Source organism: Convolutriloba macropyga, chromosome 10 (assembly GCF_964194025.1).
Source record: "Convolutriloba macropyga chromosome 10, txConMacr16.3, whole genome shotgun sequence".
Taxonomy (NCBI): Eukaryota; Metazoa; Xenacoelomorpha; order Acoela; family Convolutidae; genus Convolutriloba; species Convolutriloba macropyga.
The window spans coordinates 20794443-20815671 of record NC_134477.1 but is presented as its reverse complement, the minus strand read 5'-3'; the positions used below and the strand labels follow the sequence as shown (position 1 = coordinate 20815671).

The 21229-nt window shown below is 33.4% G+C and overlaps 1 protein-coding gene across 1 annotated transcript; it reads left to right on the top strand.

Moving 5' to 3' along the window:
* Nucleotides 1-986: 986 nt before the first annotated feature.
* LOC142348359 (uncharacterized) lies at nucleotides 987-19746 on the top strand. The gene is made up of 9 exons (XM_075399677.1): nucleotides 987-1433; nucleotides 9977-10809; nucleotides 11121-11514; nucleotides 12038-12162; nucleotides 16504-16633; nucleotides 17370-17479; nucleotides 18144-18225; nucleotides 19036-19109; nucleotides 19467-19746. Exons 1-9 carry the CDS (start codon nucleotides 1421-1423, stop codon nucleotides 19638-19640), a joined length of 1935 nt encoding a protein of 644 aa, XP_075255792.1. The 5' UTR covers nucleotides 987-1420; the 3' UTR covers nucleotides 19641-19746.
* The last annotated feature ends 1483 nt before the right edge of the window (nucleotides 19747-21229 follow it).

The following is a 21229-nucleotide window of genomic DNA, read 5'->3' as shown; positions in this document are numbered from 1 at the left end:
AGTTGATACATTCGAATTTTTTTCGTCTTACTCATTTGTTAAGTTGTTGTCTTGTTTCAAATTATTAAGAAAACAAAGTTGTCATTTGAAGCTGATTATTTTGATGTTTGTCGGATATGTGCTATCTATCAATAGCTGCCAGTCAACTTATCCGTCACTATTATTCAACAGCTTTGTGATTTATCTATGCTTTTTTATACTGACTCATGGCTTTATGCAGACAGATATGGTCACTTGTTTTGACTACTTTGTTGGTTTTGATGGTTTATTGTGATTAACCAATATAATGTCTGTCGTCAGACCTCTAACTCAACATTCGTGATTGTAGATATAAGTGCTTTTTAAGTATACCAGATCTATACGAAGACAGCCAAAATGTTACATTCACTTGTGAGCTCTTGAATGTTTTCGCTCATAGTGTGATTACCGAATAAATTCTGAAAACTGTTAAGTTTTGGCTTTTCTGTTCTGTTTCAAAACCTGGATATTTAAGCCTTGCATTTAACATCGACGGTTTTTTGCGCCTAAGTGCATTGACTTTCTTTTATTTTGACGACTCGCAGAGTTTTTTGTTGCCTGAAAATATCAACAGGTTTTATTTTGTCTTTTGCACATTGTTAGCAAAATTTTGTTTTTATTATAGTCGATTCTAATCTTCTGTTTTCCATACAATTTTCAAGTGTTGTGTAGAATCATTGTTTTGGAGACTAATTGTCGCAGCGTTTTGCTTACTGAATTGACTTATTAATTGAACTTCAAATTAGCAAAAAGTGATCTCCAATCAATGGAAAAAAACAAAGAAAATTTTCACCTATTTGAGAACAGATGAAGAATAGGTGCTCTCACCAGTTAAGAGATTTATTACCAACTATGCATTTATCACATGACGACAGTTTGACCAGTTTATAACTTAGTATAACTCTGGTGACTTTTAGTTATAAAATCACATATTCTTGTGGATAGAAACCAATAATGAATGAACAACTCTCGATATTAACTTCATTCACAAAACTATAATGAGCTTTCTTTTAGTTTATTTTTTATTGAAAATGTTCAAATGTGCTCTAAGTTATACATGTTCTGTGATTCGAGCCATTTTCGAACTTCTGTGTTTAAAAATCGCTAATATTGGCTACATATATAACTTTTTGAAACTAAATTGGCCATAGTTAAATTATAAAATATAATTTGTATTGAAAATTAACAAAATGATAACAAAGTCCAATATACAATTTGATTAACTTTAATTTGTCAAACTGAGAACAACAAAAAGTATTATTCAAGGACCAAGTTTTTCTAGTTTTCGAAGCCAGAGTTAACCGCGGGGTGTTACTTTTATAGCCAATTTTGATCTACTCTCTTGAAACGAATATGTTTTGTTTCATCCTTTGACAAGAGAAAATTGCTCTTGCGTCCGACAATGCATAGGACAGGTTAGTTGAGTTTGGTAAATAGCTTTGTTCTAAAATTTTTGTTTGATAAAGAAGTTCTCAAGTTTATTCCTATTTCCTCCGCTTTGAGCTATATTACCCGTTCTCATTTTTTGTCAATGTTCTTTTCGTATGTTTTGCTTGAGTGGTTGCGATGTATCATTAGTTGACTGAGTTCGTTATTTATTATTACTATTATGCTAAATATACGGGGTCCGGATATTACGCTGAAGCTCGTTTAGGCGAAAAATGTTTAGCAGCCATCCGAAATTACGGGAATACCAATTAAAATACTTCAATGAGGTACTTCAAAATCCTCTTGCCGCATTGAAGTCTTCAAGTGTCCCTAATAGACGTCTCTACATAAAAATGAGTTGTTAACGCACCAAAAAAATGCATTTTTTCAAACTTTTACATTTTTTCTGCCCGTGACAGGAATTTGATTTTAAAAGTAACAGGCAAATAACGGTGAACGTGTACAATAAGGTATTAGTTATTCTAAACCAAAGAATGAAAAGCTTTTACTCTCCAAAAATGGAAGAAAATTGGTCGAGATTGATTGAAACTAAATCGTGGAAATTATCTATACGTAAAAGTTATAATTCAATTTTGACTAGAAATTTTTCTGGAACAAAGTCTGAGGTAATTTTTGTAAATAGGTGGTGTCTTTGTAAAATTTGCATGAATCTTCTAAATTAATTGCCACGCACCTATTTCGTGCCTCAGTTTCGTGATGTTTTCCCCAAATAAAGTGCTAAATATTATCAACTAATTACTATAAATTGATTCATATTTTAGCTTGTAGACCATATTTGGTCTGTATTTCCATCCTGGACTGTAACCCATATTTTTTTATGTTTATTGAAAAGAATCGCAGATTGACAGATTACTGGTAACCACATTGCGTAACCAAAAGTCTTATTTTTTTACATTTTTAATCTCAAAGATGAATTTGTATAACTGGTAAATATTGTAAAGAGAAGTCGTGTACTTGGTTAAGTAATTTTGCTTACAAAGTAGGTCTTAATACGGAAATGTTTATGTACTTAACCAACTTCGAGAAACGTACAGAAGCCGGAAATTGCCCAGCTTGAAGATCAGTAAATATTTACGAAGGACATATACAGCTCGAGGTACAAGCCTGTGGAATTATAAAACCAGAACAGCGGAGAACTAGCCTGATAATCAGTTGAAAAATAGTCTTGAAGCTTTCTCGAATTCTAGTAAAAATTCTTATTCTATGGATTGAAGTGAGCTTGCCTTCATTGATTTTTTGTCGAAGGAATAAATTTTTTTCTCTGCACCTTAGAAATACAAACGAGGTATGTTCTTTAGTAACAGCGAAAAACAATAATTCTTTTTACTCATTGTTAATTTTGTTTCTGTTGTATCCAACTGCAACATGGTTCTGTGTGTCGACAATTTTGTTTTGGGTTAATGCTCATTTCATGTATGTAGTTCATAGTTTAGAAAAATTTTACCTTTGTGCACACGCAATAAACTTGAAAATTTATTATGTGGACTAATCAAGCGTAGTAGTAGTTGCTTTAATTGTTAAGAATCACTTTTTTAAACGGTTTTTGCCCTCCATTTAAGGATTTTGTTTATATTTGGAAACTTGTGAGGTAGCTAGTAAACATTCGCGTCAAACTCGATTTTCAATTGCAAATATTATTTTGTATTTTGGTTTGTTCTATATTCTGCCTGCCTTCATCGGTTGGGACTTTTAGGGTGCTTATTTGCTGGCGATATTGTCAATAATTATATGAGCTGCTCTATTGCTGCAATTTTCATTTCAATACTGAAACGCTGAAACATTATACAGTGTTCATTAGCATGAAAAACAATCATCTTAGCTTCAAAGTTAAACCTGCAAAGCACATTGAAGTATACCTTCTTTGAAAATGTCTTTTGGTCTTTTCATGTTTGTAACGGGTATTGGTTTTTATTCGCTACGCCGATCTATAAATATTACATTTATAGAAATTAATGGTTCGTAAAATCGACCTTTGATATTGAAGACCTCACATGCTTAAGAATGCAGAACCAAAATTGGAGTTCTATAGATGTAATTACGTAAATCAATGAAAATGTTTTCAATGCGTAGAAATTTAAAATGATCATAATTGTAAGTTAGTCAAAGTGATAAGGACTATTAATTAACTTTGGTTACGACTCATAATAAACCGTAAAAATCACAAACGTGTGAAACACCATAATATTGGATTGTTAGTGAACTTTGATGACGTACCACCGCATGATAATTAGTAGCGGTCTCAATGAAAACAGTGATGTGAACCGCAAATAGGATAAGATTAAATGTGTTCACTTTTCAAAAAGTATTATCGGTAGTCATACATTTTTGAGCACTGAAATTATCTTCCAAATTCTGAAATAAAATAAACATTTTAGTTAATCTGCTCTCTATTTTGTTTGCAGACTTTTTTTTCTATTTTGTTTTCAGACTTGCTTGAAAAACATCATTGAAGAGTTGCTTACTACAAAAGTCTTCTTTAATGTTTTTGAAAATAAAAACGATGGACAAATAATAATGATTTAATAAAGAAATGCAACAATGATAAGAGAATATTTTCTGTCGGTCTTGAGTTGAGTTGAAAACAAGCTTGATTGTTCCGTGGGGTGCTAGTTAGATAAATAATGCATTTGTATCAAAATCATACTTCGGCACCGTATATCAGAATCCTGAGGTCCAACAAACTGCTTGTTAACAATTTTTTAAGGTTTTGTCATATTGTCAGCCCGTCAAGAGTAAACCATGATCGAATTTTCATCTTGTAACACTTGATAAAACACCGATCATACTTAAGCAATCGAAATTAATTCCCATTTTCATTGTCAACTGAACTACGACAGTCACTGAAGCTTATCTTGTAATAGCTAATATTTTAGACCCAATTTCTTATTGATTGTTCCGACCCCAACTTATTGGGGGGGGGGGGAGGAAATATTTGCTCAGGTGGTTTTTTTTCTTCAGTCAATTTTGGGTCATCAAAATAGAGAGTTTTGTGTGGCAACATTAGAAAGCCTTGCAAGCGTATAATTTTAATTCAAAAAGATTTTTTTTAGTTTCGTTTCTTTTTTCGAGGAGGGATTGATGTTTAAAGTATTTGTAATATGACATGATATTGTTCCATTTCTACTTACTGGTTTTTATTATTTAAAAGATATTTTTAAAAAGCAGAAAAATGTTGAACTGTGCTCACTTTTATTTTCATTTCTGTCATCTTTTATCTCGGTTGAACCAATGACAGGACCCCCTATTCTTTCTGGTGATAAAAAACTTAATCTTTTGAGCGGCTTTTTTTCTAACAAACGGTTATATGGCTTACAAACAGAGTTTTCATCAACAATTTTGTGATTTTTTGTTTAGTTTTTCATAAATGTGGTGCTTTTTGACGCCTTGTCACGTAATCACAATAATGACATTTTTGTTTTTGATGCTGTTTTTTTTGTTCCTGTTGTAGCTGTAAGAGTTTTTCTGATTGATGAAAAGTCTCATGGTTTCCGATGTATGTACGATTGGATGTTTTGAAGGCTTCAGTTGATTGTTAAAGCTTTTTATATATTTTGGTACTACCAGTTCTCAAAAGATTTGGGACTTTTGGATATTTGTTCATATTAAGATTGTTTTTTGAAGTCTTGTCGGATAAATTTTTCTAAAGTTTTTGGTGGATAGTTTATGTTTTAGTGGCTTCTAAATCTTTTTCGCGCATCTTTTATTCAATCTTAGATTTTGCTGGCATTTATTCTTTGTAGTCGTATCAATTATTCTGATTAATTGGTAACCTAGTCTCATCAATAACAGGTTCTATTCACTTTCCTGTAAATCAATTATTAAACTCTCTGTTAGTTGTACGTTATGACTGATATTTTGTGACTTGGACACTATTTTTCTTAGAAAAAGTTATTTCATGGGTCTTTGACAATTAACCTTGTTTGTGCTTTTTACGTAGACAGTTGGATTATAGGTCGCGTGGAGGATCACATGAGACACAAATGAAGATTTATGATCTTTTCAGTTAGCAGCTAGTGATTTTAGTGGATTCAATACTTCGTATTCTTGCAAATTATTTTCAAGTTTTTTATGCTTTACCTGTTTTTTATTTTGTAATCTCTTGAATAATTCTCACCAATGATAGTTCCCAGTGGCTATCTAAAGAGTTTTATGTGTATCTGTAGATGATTTTGATTAAAACCTGATGTTTATGTACCTCTACAGTTTGGTTTCAAATAATTCAATGGATTTTTGAACTTGGCCACCTATTTTGATTTTGCCGAGAAGTTGCCTTGTCGCAATAAGGAAACGTCCCATCTACATTCTAGTGAACGACAAATGTTGTAGTGTAGATTTTTGATAGTATTTTGACTTTGTTGCTAAGTATTTTTGATAACAGATATTGAGTTTTTGAGGTAATAATGATTAATGATTTTTGTTTTTTAGTTTATTTGGTAGTCTTATTGATTTTAGGCCACATCGGACCTGTAATGTAGCAAGGAATTATTCAATTATTTTTTTTGTCAGTGTTGTTTTTTTTCAGTGTTCTTAGTGTATTTTTTAACTAAAATATTTTCAAAGATGTGATTTTTTTGAAAATTTCCTATCTGCTCTTCATTTTGTAGACAAATACGTAAAATATGGATGAGCAGGGTCGGCAATTTATGTGCGAGTGCACATTACCGAGCCTCCTTTTTATATCTTGTAAAACTAATTGGACAATTATTTGCCTGTTGCCGTATTTGGTGGTGGCTCCTCGACAATATTTTAAAATTAAAGTTGCTTTTTAGGAAAGAAACTGACTGTCATTGGTGTCAAAAACATTGAAATATTTATTGGTACCGCTCAAGATTGTCAAAAATTTTTGCCTAGTGCTGGATCATTTATCTTATGAAAACGTCTGACGTTTTAGATAGGATTGCATGATAAGCTTCCACAAAGGATTGAGCTACTCGAAAAATGTTGATTGATTTTTGCTCGGCCTTAAATATGGCCGCCCTTCAATCTATTTAATATGTGACATATATGGTCATGTAGAAATTTGAAGCTGTTTTAGCACGACCAGATGAAGGTTTCTTATACACTAGTTGTTCCGACCCTCTTGAGGGGGGAGGAACTATATACTCAACTGGGTTTTTTTTTGTTCCGTGAATTTTCGCCGCTCGATATATTCATCGTAGAGAGTTGAGACTGGTATCATTAGAAAGCTCGTCCAGCGTAGAATATGGAATTAAAAAGATTTTTTTAAATTTTCGTTTTCTACAGGGAGTTATCGAGGCTTAAACTTCTGAGAAAAGAAGAGTGAATTCACGTTGTTTTTATTCACATTTTCCGGAATTTTTGCATAAATTTTCGTCAATTTTGCTAAAATTTGTTATAATTTTTAAGAATAGTGTCGTTGATTTTATTTTTGAAGACGAACAAGCATTTTTGATTGTTTTGATTTAATTTTTTGGTCAAAAAATCTGGATAAACATTTCAAAATTTAGCCTTTTTCATCAACAACAGCACGAAATAAGCTACTTTAGTCCACTTTGATTAAATTTGCCTACAGTACACCCCCAAACAACACTTATACAATCTTTGTAGACTCAGAGGGGGGCTATTTCTACTTCAGAGTCCGCAGAGAGTGCCTTGTAGTTAAAACTTTGCCGTTTTTTGCTAACTTTACTCGTTGATTATCAAAAATGCAAAATTTATTTTGAGTTTCAACTCAGAAATTATCCATATCTACAACATTCGAAAAATCAATTGTTCTTAACGGACAATAAGTATTAACAGGGGTAGTTTTGGGCCATTCTTGGACTGTTACAATCCAAATAAAATCGGGTTGTAATCAGTCGGTCTTTTTTTTTTAAAAAGACTTTTTTTTTAATAATAAAGAACAGAACATATCAAATCAAAGCTCAGGAGTGATAGGTCCAACCAATTCGCTTGCTAAACAGCTCCAGGCTAATGCATTTAGTTTTTTAATTGAAAGTTTATGGTCGTTTCTTTTTTAAAAATAATTGACTTTTCAATAAATAATGGCTTAATTAACTTTTCCTCTATTTTTTTCTTAATTTGTTCAACTTCCAGCTTAGTGTCAGCAAAAAAGGACTGCTTCTTCTTTCTACTGAGTTAGCATTTATTCTCGGTTGGAGTTTTAAGACTGAAATTATTGTTTTCTGGCTTTGATACTACAAGATTTTAGATTTTTGTTTGTTTTGATATTTGCCAGTTTTTCACGTTTTCTAATTTTGTCACATTATCACATTATTGACAGTTCTCATGTCACCTTATTAGCATTCAAATTAAAGCCCAATTGAACATATTAAAATCCTGAAAGATATAAATCATCGTTTTAATGGCCTCGACGCCTCTTTCTTGAAGAAATCAATTGAATTTCTTAATTGTGTCTTAACTGTCATTTATACTTTGTCGTTTCGGTCGTATGAAATTTCCTGTATAGTGATAGCTTTCATTGGCTTTTCATGGAAGAATAGAAAAACCGATATTCTGATATTAGCAGATAGCTGATGGCTTTTATGACTTTCAAACCCATCGTTTTCCAAAATTAAAAAAAAAAACTTTTTTAACTTCGCAATTTTGTTCTTTTTATGTTTCTTTTTGTTACCTAATCTCGTTAGTTGATTACAGATCAAATTTGCATTATGGTTGTCAAGGGAATAAAAGGGATTGGTGTCCCAAAATCTTTTTTTAAAGATTTTGTTATGACCTTACTGGCTTCGACACCGCTTTTTCACAAAAAAAAATTAAATTAATTTGATTTTTGTCATATTTGACGTTCTTTTTGTAGATGCAAGAAATATTCTGGATAATTACAGGTCTCGAGGGTTTCCTTTTCATGAAAAAACGACGATATTTAAATAGCTCTTTTTGTAATTAATGCCTTTCATGACATTGAATGTAATTTTGTTTCGAAAAAAAAAATAAAAGTATTACATACTTTAGCACTTCGCTTTTTTGTCTACTTGTTACCTAGTCTTACTAATGAATGGCCACGTACTACATTATAGCTGTTTGAAGAAGGCGCAATCAAATATATTTTGAGTGCCAAAATTTGGCTTGACGGTTTTGACAGCGTTTTCTGGCAAGTTTCAATTGAAATTTTGTTTGTTCTTTGTTGTTCTTTTTAGCCGCTCTAAAAAATGAATAAGGTCAGGTCCTAATGCCCTTCTATAGAAGCAGTGGTAATCGCAAATTTGTGGTAATATTAATTTATTCCTAATGGTATTTATTACTTTGAAGTTAATTGTTTCAAAAAAATAAGTTAATTTTTTATACTTTTCTGTTTTTGTTCTTTTTTGTATAATTGTTACCAAACCTTTTTATGGACTGGTCGCATATGTTTTCTGGTGATTTATAAGTTATTTTTGTTTAGTTTCAGGTTTATCTGACGGTATGTTGACTTTGTTATTAAATTTAGTTTTTAAGAGGGACATAAATTTTTTGATGTAATTAATGTTTGTTGTTGTTGTTGTTTGATTTTGCTGTTCGTTTTGACTCGCTTTCTTAATATTGACATATTACAGCAATCTAATGCATCAATTTTTACTCCATTGAGTTATTTGTTTTGGAGGTTATCTTATCGTTCATACAGAATTTTTTGAAAAAGACTTGGGCTTTTTTGGGATTCGCAAAAAATAAATTTTGGGTTTTTCTATCTGTTCCTCATTTGGTAGACAATTATGCCAAAATTGTGGATGGGCGGGGTCGGAACCTTATGTGCCTTTGCACATTACCGAGCCGCCTTGTTGGTAATTTAGATTACAACGTCTGGTAAGGTTCAACATGATCTAAAATTTCTGTCAGAAAATTCTTTTCGAAAATTTGAATTAATTTTGTTCTTTTTTTTGGAGTTGGTTTAATTTAATGCATCCAAAAACTTTTTCGGTTGAGTAATTTTTATTCTTATGAGATGTTTTTGAATGAAAACCCAATTTTGCTTATTATTTGTTAAGCAGCTGTTATTAGGTGAACGGTTGCAATGGCAAAATTATCTATCATATTTTTTAATATCTCTTTTATATCTCCTAACGAAAGGTGGCAAAATCATCATTTGCGACAATCAGACTTTGAAATCAGGATATAGTGGCTAACCAAGCTGCTCTTGGTAGCAGTAAAACCGTGTTCAATTATCTTTTCATGTGCATCGTGGTCAAATTAATGTTTGCTTTTGAGTTTTTATAATTTCGTTACCATATGACAAATTTGAACATTATTCGCAAAAGCACAACACCTATTCATTGTTAACGATCGCATGGAGTATTTTGAACTCTGCAATATAGGTTGAAATTTCAAAATAATTTTTGACAGACTTGTAGAATAGAGAAAACCGAATGAAGTTTTTGTAGAAAATTAGTTGCCTTACAAGAGTTGCGACAAGTGACTGTCTTTCAACTTCTCTTTTAAAAAATCTATAAAACAGATGCAAGTTTTTTTTTTTGCAACAGAGCCTGTCTATCTGGCAAGATGCTTGTTCTGTGAGCACGTTAAGCATCAGATTGTTGAAATTCGACTGTTTTAGATCGAATTCATTCACGTGGATCAACTCCCGTCTCGTACAAGACTACGTGTACTTATGATGTCAGCTATAAAGAAGAAGATTTAGCAAGCAACACTGGCCTTTCCAATGGCTACGGCTATTCAGGAAACTCCAACCGACCTCTCACTTCAACAGTTTCTAATGGCGTTGCTCGTGAAGTTTACCAGAAACGCTACGAATCACCGGCCCAAAATATTTATTCAGATGAACCTACGAATGGCTATCATTATCAGCGCTTAAAGCACATTTACAACAAACGAAAAGGTCAAGTTTCACAACGTCACAGTCAGTATTTCAACCCCAGAAGTCGAGATAATTACTCAGGTTATCCTGAAAGAATTCCCAAATATCACTCGCTTACTGATTTACAGACCTCTGAGCCTAGCCGGTTTAATGAGTTTCAAAACAATGATGCAAGCAGCAATTCTGGTGTCACAATTCAGCGTTGGTCCAGCAATCGATCTATTCCAGAATATTCTGGAAACTTCAATAGGGAAAACGAAACAGACGCTATCGTTATTACTGCCGCTGGGCAACAGAAGTTGTGCCCAGTTCATAAAAGAATCGTTTCGCGTCATAAATCTATGGATTCACTGCATTTTCAGGGCGGAAATTTTGACCCGGAATTTCTTGAGAGTTCCACGCAGCCTCAAAACTTCACTCAGATGAACGGATTGAGTCGAAGATACTCAGGAAATTCGTATCAGGATCTCAGATCTTATGAGCAAGATCAGAGTTTCGATAGGCAAAAGCGACTGTCGTTTGAGCAAGATTTTGTCCATAGTCCAGCTAGCAACGGCTTTGATCAACAGCAGGTGACATTTAATTTTTTTGAACAAGTAAATTACTTTTATAACCAGCTGGTTAAAGTTTGCAAGTCAAATATAATATTTGCATTCTATTTTTCCTATACGATTTTTCAAGTGAAGGTTAGAAGGTCTCTGTTCTGCTGAACACAAAAATGACTTCTGAAGTAGCGTGTGTTTCTTTAGAATGGTACAAATTTTAGTGTTAATTATTATTTGTTGAAGAAATAACTTGTTATAATTCTGTCTGTGCATGCCTTTGCAGTTGCGCCTACAACTGTATACCTGCTTGGGGTACTGTACTAAAGTGTTTATTTTAGGTGGTAAATCACCAGGAGCGAAAGTATAGCTACGACCCCAACTACCGGGTGGGAAGGGAGTCAAATCTAGCACAGATGTCCGCAACGCATTCGAAGTCTACCTCAGAATTGAATCACATGGCAACGAATCCCAACTACTCACCAGAAGGCATGCGAGGGTTTGAAAGTAGAAAAGTGTCAGCGAACTCTAATTTTGACAACTCGGTGATCAGAAATGACATCAGAAAAGTGGGCTACCATTCACAAGAAATTGAACGAAGGCCTTTCGAAACTGGTTCCAAAGAGGTTGATGCGAGTGGGATGCCTAGAAGACCACTTCGGGAGTCATTTGAGTCTGGATATAGTACTCAGGAATCAGTCAGTAATCAGGGAAAGTTCACAGCTCTTGAAACAGGTTTGAAGCAGGAAATATTACCGACTCAAGTACAAATGCCTCAATTTGTTTCGCTAATCGATCGGCCTAACCTTGTAAAAGTGCGGTAATTTGGGGTAATAAATAGGGACTAAATTTTGCGTTAATCGCCACAGTTGTCAACCACTATTTCTAATTTAACTATTCGATTACAAGATTTGTCTCTGCGTTCCCATTAGCCGACAAACATAACATAATTTCGGATCCAAGAAATCATGCTTGCTATTCATTACTGTTCAATCAAAATGAGTACCAATAAAATGCATTTTTGATCTCGAACTTTTAACGTCATCGAACTTTTTGTTCATGTTGAATCATGTTGAAAAAGACACAATATTAAAGGAAATAAATGAGCCGACCGACTGAAAATAAACAAATGTACTAAAACTTTTCTAGACGTATCCGTCATTTTGATGAATTTCTCGCTGTAAAAGAGAGCACGCGTTAAACAATCGATGCAATATTCGTAGAATAGAAAGCAAGTTGGAGATTGTTTTGATTTGAGGAGAGAGGAAGGTCAGCATATCATTTGATCCAAAGCTGAGCAGAAGTGGTTGTTGTGTCATAATTGGCGGAGCTTGCAACAAAGGACTCATCATTGCCAAGAAGCAACTCAAAAAGGATCAGACCGTTAGTTTTATAAATTAGTCCCAGTTTGTACTCTTTACCAGTTTTTTATTCCGAAAAGAATTGAGAAGTGGAATGAACTTCGCGATATAGGTCGTGAAATACGAAAATAGGAAAATAAAATGCGGAAACTACTATTTTAATCCAATATTGAAATAGCATCAGCTTCATTTTAAACTTGAAAAATTCGAGGAAAACAGTAGCTACTTTAAAAGTCATTTTTTGATTCAGTCTATTTTAAACCTTTTTGTTTTTATTAAAAGTTGTATTTTGACTTTTCTTCCTTAAAAACGGGATAAACAGGTAGCCCTTGGAGGCCATAATGTGCTGAGCAGCTCTCTTAGCGCCTCACGCGTTACTAGTCTCTAAGTATGCGATTCGCCAAAGTTTTTTGAGGAAACAATTTCAAGGTGAGAAGGGCAGTTCTTAGTTTGACCCCCCTTTATTTACCCCCTTAATGTTTGATAGCAAAAAGAAGTGGAATGAACTTTGTGGAATACGAAAATTAAAATAAGGAAAATAAAATGAAGAAAGTACAATTTTAACGTTCATCAGAACGTAGAACTACTAGCCTTGATTTGCTCGATTGAAAAAGTATGAGTAATATGAGTTAAACATTTCTGTGAGTTGTTTAAATTTCAACTAACTGGCTGAAAAGGGAAATTACTCAATCAAAAATTTAGGAGAAAAATTTTGAAAACAATGGAGGCATCAATCTAAGAAGATTCAGATCACTGCCCTGTTGGCTCAGATTGCCATTATGTTGTGTGCTGAATGAAAGCGAAATTTTTTAATCTAAAAAAACTAGGTGATATTAATAACCTTGTTTTGGAAAGGATTAATTGTGGGCTTAAAAGAATCAAAACTTAAATGCGGGAAATCAGTAAAATGGACAATATTATGATTTAGAATCATATCAGTCACTTAGTGCAGGGCTAATGTTATGTGAGAGATTTTTATGTTCTTAGCGGGCAGGTACTCAAAAACATAGTCTGGGACAAAATTGAGTAAGTACTCCTTTTGTTTTTAATTTTATATAAAATGGGTACAAATCTATCTTGCGAATGTCTGCGTGTTTTAGGTAATAGAGCAGTAATGAATTCTTATCAATGACTCATCATAACCTTACAAGGATGTTAAAATAAATAAAAATTTATTGTTTCGAGACTTTTTGGTTTTTAATGACATTTGTGGGATTGGACAAAAGGCACTAATCTAAACAAAAATTTTAATTGCTTGAAAGGTTGCTGGACCATTTTGCGCCACGCAGATCATATGTTTTTTGTTATTTGTGTTTTAAAGAAAAGCTGTCATTCTTGAGACTCAAGCTAAACAAGGCGGCTCGTTAATGTGCGTTCGCACATGATGTTCCAACCCGCGCTCATCTGCATTTTTGACTTAACTGTCTTTTGAATTACATTTTTGGACAAAGAGATAATCAAAAATAGATGTTTGAGTTTTAAAAAAAATCGTTATCCAATCAAACTAATAATTGAATAAAATAATGCCACGCCTCATTGCAACGAGATTGCATTGAAAAGACTACGAGAAAAAAACAAAAACAAAAAAAACAAAAATTTCAGACAAAACCTTAACAACACAAATTTATTTTTTCCTAACTACACAGCAGATGGGATTTTTCTTTAATGAGACTAGGTAACGTGGAATTCAAAAATAAATCATCCTTTTAGAAACAAAATAATTTCAAGTCTTAAAAATCACTAGCTTTTAACGAAATATTTCTTGATAAATTTACTAAAAAGTCATTGTGAAACCAATAGGACTTGTCTTCGATTAGACTAAGCCATAGGAACGGACTATAGATGCAGAAAAACTCATAAAATTACGAACAACAAAATAAAAGCTTTGCGAAAACGCAAATTAGTGAAGCCATTAAAATTATTAGCTATTATCTGAATACTATGTATTTTTATTTCAATTTCTTTTTATACTAATTCAGCTAAAGTTACACTGAATGAATAAATAGGTTCATTTGATCCATATTTGAAAATCATTGGGATCTCTTGTTGCCTGATTGTGCTAAAGCAGGAGAAAAAGAAACACACATACACCACTCACATAACTTTTTATGAAACCGCATATTGTCCAACAAACAAAACATCAGTTACGTCATAATATCAGTTAACATGTTGAGTTATAAGTTATAGGGAATTTTTTTGGGACTTTTCAATGATGAGACAAAGTTACAAGTTGACGACGACAACAACAAAATCTAAAAAAAATTGAAAAATCCTTCAAATCTGAAAAATGTATAATATAAGTTTTAAGACTATTTGCTATAAACTGACTGCTCGGCTAACATTATTCAATCAGTCCTCAATTACAAACTTATGAGACCGGTCAGCATTTTACGGCTACCTAAAGAATAAAAACACAGGCTAGCAAAGCAAATTCAAAAAAAAACAAAGCGAGAAAAGTGTCGAAGGCATTAAAAATGAACTTTTCAGTAAAAACTTTTCTTCTTTCAATTAATTTTTAGTAGCAATGCGATTCTCTTTTTTAACAATTTGACTCCAACGAACCAACAAACATGAACAAATACATTGAAACAACGAAATTTTCTGAGAAAACCTGTAGTATAAACGCCATAAAATTCAATAACTTTCAACGGAAGCTAAAAAATACGCTAAGTTATGCCTCGATGAGACGACCAGGTTGTTTGTAATTCATTACTCATCAATAAGACATTACAAAAAGTTATTGAAAATGAAAACAACAACAATTACAAGCGAAATCCAAAAGATAAGGAGAAAAGTGCTCAAGGAGACTGTCCAAGTCATTGAAACCAGTAGCTTTTCTCTGCAAACTTTATGTATGATCCAGTGAACGTCTGCTCTAAGCTAATGCAACTTTCAATAATAGGATAATGTGTTAAGATTTCAAAAGGAACCAACACAGGATTAATTTTGGTTGAAGTAGAATGGAGAAGGTCAGGTCATTACTGCGACTGACTTACAGTTCACGAAATTAGGGTTAAGGTCGTTTAATGTTTAAAAAAATTTCTCGAAAAATCATTTCTTAAGTCTTTACAGCCATTAAATTCAAAAGCATTCGACGGAAGTCAATGAACACGCTCAGTTATCCCTCGAGGGGAGAACAAGGATATTTTTCATGCATGAGTTATCAATAACACACATCACAATAAGTCTTATGCCTATGGAAACAACAAGTACAGGCAAAACCAAAAATTCAGTGGAAAAGTACGCGAAGAAAGTGTCGAAGCCCTTAAACCAGAAGCTTTTTTCTGAAAACTTTATTCACGATCCATTGAACATTTTCTCTAAACCAATGGGAGATATCATTATCAGGATAATGTGATAAGATTTCAAGAGGGACCAATAATAAAATCTCCAAAATTTTCTTTTGAAAATTTTGAAATCTTGTGGCATCGAAGTCATATAATAAAGTTAGAAAATTAAAGCTTTAAACAGATGAATTACGAAACCAAATGCATTTTTATTCAACGAGTCTACGCGATAGGACCCAAAAACTTAGTAAAACATCAAAAAGAAAAAAATTTAATTTAAAATTACGAAAACTCAAGAGTCTAAGCTAAAAAAACGAATTTTTTGTTCATTTGGCTTCATTAGACTGTAAGTCAGGTTTTTCACTAACCGAAACTCGGTATCAAAAGTGACTAGTCTCTAGGTGACTTAAGAAAACAAAAAAAAGTATGAACAGTTTTCTAAAAAAGAGCTCTCAAATAGAATTCTATTTTTAAGTAAACATCCCTATGAGACCAGAACTAGTCTTTTTTATCGCCTTTCTTTTATTGGGAAATCAAAATTGATTTTTTTTTGTGGCGTGGAATGTAATTTTGAATCAATTTTTTAAATAGAAAATTTCTTAATTTGAAAAAAAATAACACTAAAAGTGAACAAAATCCTGTCAAATATCACGTGTTCACACAAAACTTCAATCCTCGATAACTCCTCGAAAAAAAACGAAATTCAAAAAATTCTTTTTATTTTCAAGTTCTATACGCTGGACGAGCTTTTTAATCATACCACTGACATTTCTCTACGATGAATATATCGATCGGCCAAAATTGTCTGAACAAAAAATGAAAACCCATTTGAGTATATAGTTCCTTCCCCCACTAGCGGGGTCGGAACAAAGAGTCCATATTGGAGTCCATATGTTCATCAATTTATTTGATGGCAAATTACATTGCATCAGTCCGAATCATATAAAGACACCGCACGAGTTAATAGAAGAACAATTTCTTAGAAAAAAAATTCTTTTTATTCTTTGAGACTGTTTTTTTTTGTTTAATCATTGACCATTTAGTTAACATTGAGGCCATGATGTTACTCTTTTAAGGTAATAATAATTGACGTGAGTGCCCAGAAAGGTCAGAAGATAGTGAGTGATTTGGAGTACAAATCATCATCGACTTACTCTCGCGTCGGATTCAGAGAGTGTGACGCTACTAACTTGGAAAAACTCAGAGGTAGAACATTCTAGAAATTTCAACTACAATTATAGTTCAATTATAGTTTCAAATTTACATTTATAGTTGTTCTTTTTTCGTTCAATTTCTGATTTAATAAAACGAAAAGCTTTATATACTGATAATATTCATTTAACAGCGGGGAACGGGATTTCTGACTTGTCAAACAGAATAACATTACGTCAGCACTGCCTTCATAAGGCTTCATCTCACATATTATTTTATCTTAAGGCATTGTGTTACGTTACCAGGGTCGAATTGGCACATTTAAGAGGCGAGTAGTTTCACTCAGATTAGTAAGTGTATTCCATTCTCAAATCTTAATACATGGGAGAGAGCTTTTCTAGTCGGATTTCGCTGGACGCTTTTTTTTTTATCTTACTCGCCTTTGAGCGATTACTATAAAAGGGAATTTAAAGTATTGCTCGTAGGTATTATGTAAAAGAAATCCGAGCGATTGAGCCAAATTTAATAGGTAGTTAAAAGCCATTTTGGCAATTAAAATTTGATTTCATTGAAGTGCCAATTGGGCCCCGGTAACGTCACGTAATGGGTATACGAACATTAACATCTGATTTTGAGAAAATCGTCGTTAGAAAATAGCTTAAGTAAGTTTAAGCTCTATTAAACTGCTGTTATTAACGGTTAAAGCTGTTTTCAATTTTCAGTTTGTATTAATTCCAATAATTCGCAACTAATGTGATTCAAGGAAGAATATGTACTTTTTGCTGTTCAGGTTGCTTTGAAGAGATTAAGAAACGATTTGGGTTTGTAACGACACTGTTCAACTTGGTGAGAGATGCTTCAGCTAAAAATACATTCGAGTATCAATTAGCCGTCAATTTGGTAAGCATAGTAATTTTTCATAGATTTGTCTATTGTATTTTTATTTTGTATAGTACACCTGAGTGAGCGAAGCTCATGGTACAAATTAATGGACCATAGTTTGACTTGGAAACAGATTTGGAAACGATTAATATGCGTGGTACAGTACCAACACTAACTAACATACATTACTGAATTTTTTGACTTCCAACAAAAATTTAAGGGTTTGTGGGCAAATGCAACCAAAGATAAATAATTTGTCATCAGTATTTTTTCAGGGTGACCTGCAGAACAAATGGATCCATCAGAATTAATATCTTTTTATATTGCTTCCACTCAGTTGGCTCAAAATTGCACCAACAAATAACTTAGCAGAGATCAAATTTCCTTAAGCAGAAATCAAAACGTTTTCTTCAGTACCCCGCACTTGAAAACCTTATAAAAAACCGCATAAATTAACAATTGAAGAAACTTTAGATAGCTAAGAAAACTGCCTGCCAGTAGCCATAGCACTATAGGAGATGCCACATAATGTTTATTTGTCGACAAAAGAGCAGGGGAGTGGACATAAATAAATAAATGTCTGCTGAAAATAAATAACTGATTATGATTGGCTGCGGGAAAATAGACGCAGAAGCCGCGAAGTTTTGCTTCACATTTGTCTTAGTGTGTTTGTGTTTTGCAGGGATCGAAGATACAGAGTGTGTTGATGTTAAGTGAGTTTGGGAACAACACCTCAGCTGCAGTTCTCCTGACATCTAGTGCCGGTCAGAAACCAAACATTTTCTCTTCCTTTTCCATGGATTTCCATTTTCTATGAATCGTGAGAAGGAACATGACTTGAGACTCCTTGTTAAGATTTTTAATAGCTCCCAAACAAAGCGTTAGCACTTATCATGATATTACCTTATTGGTCTTTTTGTACAATATTGTGAGCCTTTTTTGTCTGTCCGATTTGACTGTTCGCAGAATGAAACGGCATCAGAAGAAAAACAGACACGTAGTTAAGTCCAGGTGCAATTTTTTGCATGTTGAATTAAAAATTCAAAGAAAGTCTAATTGCTTTTCAAGGTAGCGAAAGTTTTGTCGCGCCTAGAACTATTATCAGAGCATTTGAAAGCAAGCATTCAACCTCAACTTTGCTCATATGGAGATTCAATTGGCTGAAACAAGTCTTCCATGTACCTAAGATTGTTCTTATCTGGATAAAGTGGGGAGCACAAAAATACTATGTGAAAAAACTCACATAACAATAATTCTTTTCTCACCCAGCGAGGGGGGCAATGTTTACTCGAAGTAGGCAGAGTAGAAAATTTTGATAAGCATAGCTGTAATTTATGAATGCTCTGACTGACTACTCTGTCCCGCATAACTAAATCATTTAATTTAATTTGAGTCATATTAAAGAGAAAAGTGACTTTCAAATCCAACTGATTCTTTGATTATTTTCTTTTTGGTTATTCAACAATTTGATTAATTAATAAAAAGAGCAATTTTGTTGGTATCCGCTTGAAACAAAATTCTTGCATAAGAATAACGCCTTTGTGCATGATTGGATGTTGTTGATTATGTTAAAGGTATCTATCCTGGAGACAGTATGGTCCTCAATACCTCATCATCAGGTCTCATTGGGTTTACAAGATCATTCTTGGTTAGTCTCCTCCCTTCATACCATTTCTTCTTCAGCTCGCTTACAATTAGAACAATATAGAGAGCGTACCAACCGTTTGATTTTCTAACGGTTAAATGCTTTCTTCTTTTTCATACTCATAACGCATCAAAAGCCGGAGTGGGATTGAACATTAGATTTATTAGGTTTAGCAACTTTGTTATGAAGATTTGAAAAACAACGTTTAAGCTCGTCTGTTACACCCCACAAACCCCTTACATTTAACCCCTTAGTTTGCACACTTTTTGGTGGGTCTTTAGGTTCCAGACTGCGTGACAGTCACGCACTCCTTGATTCGAAAGAGCCAGTAATTTGAATTCTGCTCTGGTTTGTTTTCAGAAGAACGATAATCTGTTCCGCGTGAACACAGCTTGTTCAGAGGATGATGACGCAACAGATGACTTGGTCGCTTCTGCCATGCTCAAACTCGCAGATGACACGAAGAAGTCGGGGGTTGTTCTACTCGTTTCCAAATCAAAAGGACTCAAATACATTGAGCCTGTGTCTCAATAAAAAATGTCACAATATTCATATATTTGTAATTATAGTAGAATTAAGGCTGAATTAACGGATATTTTTGCACTTTTGCCTGATAGAAAAATTTAAAGCTTCAGCTTCCAATTTTTATTTAGGACAGGTTTTTTAACTTGAATATCTTGACTCAACTGAAGTGATGTTGATTGCATAAAAGTATACATTTCAAGAACAAAATCATCTTATTTATGTGACAGAGCTAATTTTTCATACTGTTGGAATTTTCTCATATTCTATCGGAATTTTCAAGGTGAGAGACAAACACTTGGAAGTTTTCTTCTGGTGCATTATCTTGCCGCCTAGTTGTTCACTTTGGTGATAATACTGACAAAGAAGAAACATATGATGCTGCTGCAATTCTATCTCGCAAAATTTCAAAGCTAATTAAATACTAAAACATCCAGTTCCACTTCAAAGTTTTAATTGTTATAAATCTTGGGTGGAAAAACTACTAACTATTTGAATTACAGTTTAACAAGCAGCTAGATAATTAATACCACAGAAGTGAGAAGCAACTTGCAAGAGTTCCTGCGATAATAGTGTCAGCTTTCAGCGTACTTAGTTAAGTTTTAATCTGCCCCTTCTTTGTGAGATTTGCGAGAAAAAGTTATGAATTGTGTTTTGAGATTTGATACTTGCTCCTCATTCTATAAACAAACATTGAAGGGAAGTATTCATTTACCCGCAAGTGATTTGATTCTATGTTTTTCAGCTGTAAATTTCCCTAATTAACTGGAAGGAAAATTGCTTCAATGTATACACGGCCACTCGTTGGTAATTTGCTCAACTGTTTAATTGCTCGCAAACGATATTTGTAGCAATTATACTGAACGGCAAAAGTAAGTTAGCACCCCCTATTTTTACAAAGTAAAAATTCAATTTGAGGCAATTTAAAATTTTCGAACTAAAGTTTTACACCACTGATCCCCTACACTAGTCCTCTCACCTGCCTATGAAATACAGATAGAACCCAACGTTCACTTACCTGAAAGCCCAATGTAAAGTTGATGAGCTCCATCCATGTTTCACAGTGAATAAAAAGTTGTCCCAAGATCACAATTTTTCACATTTTTTCTCTAATGTTTAACACAAGTGCAATCTTAGCCACAGTTGAACAAACCTGAAAACATCGCATTTTGTGACTTTCTATTTACTGTGAAACATGGATGGAGCTTGTCAACTTGACTTTGGGATTTCTGATAAGTCAGCGTTGGGTTTTGTCTGAATTTCATAGGCAGTTGAGAGGACTAGTGTAGGGGATCAATGCTGTAGAAAGTCAGGTCGAAAATTTATTTATAGTAGAAGTAATATTGACTAAAAAATTGAATTTTTACTTTGCAAAGTTAGGGGGTGCTAACTTGTTTTTACCGTTCAGTAGATATAATGTCTGGCCTCCCCTCAGTAACTCCCCCTGCGACCCCCATTCCGCTCACCTCCCTTTTCATGTCCTAATGCAAAGCATCTTAAAGCCCCATCTGGCTACTACAGTTGCTAACCGTTCGCCCGACGTTAATCGCTTAAGTTTTCTGTTTTCATGTACTAATAAAATCATAACTTCTTTATCATAG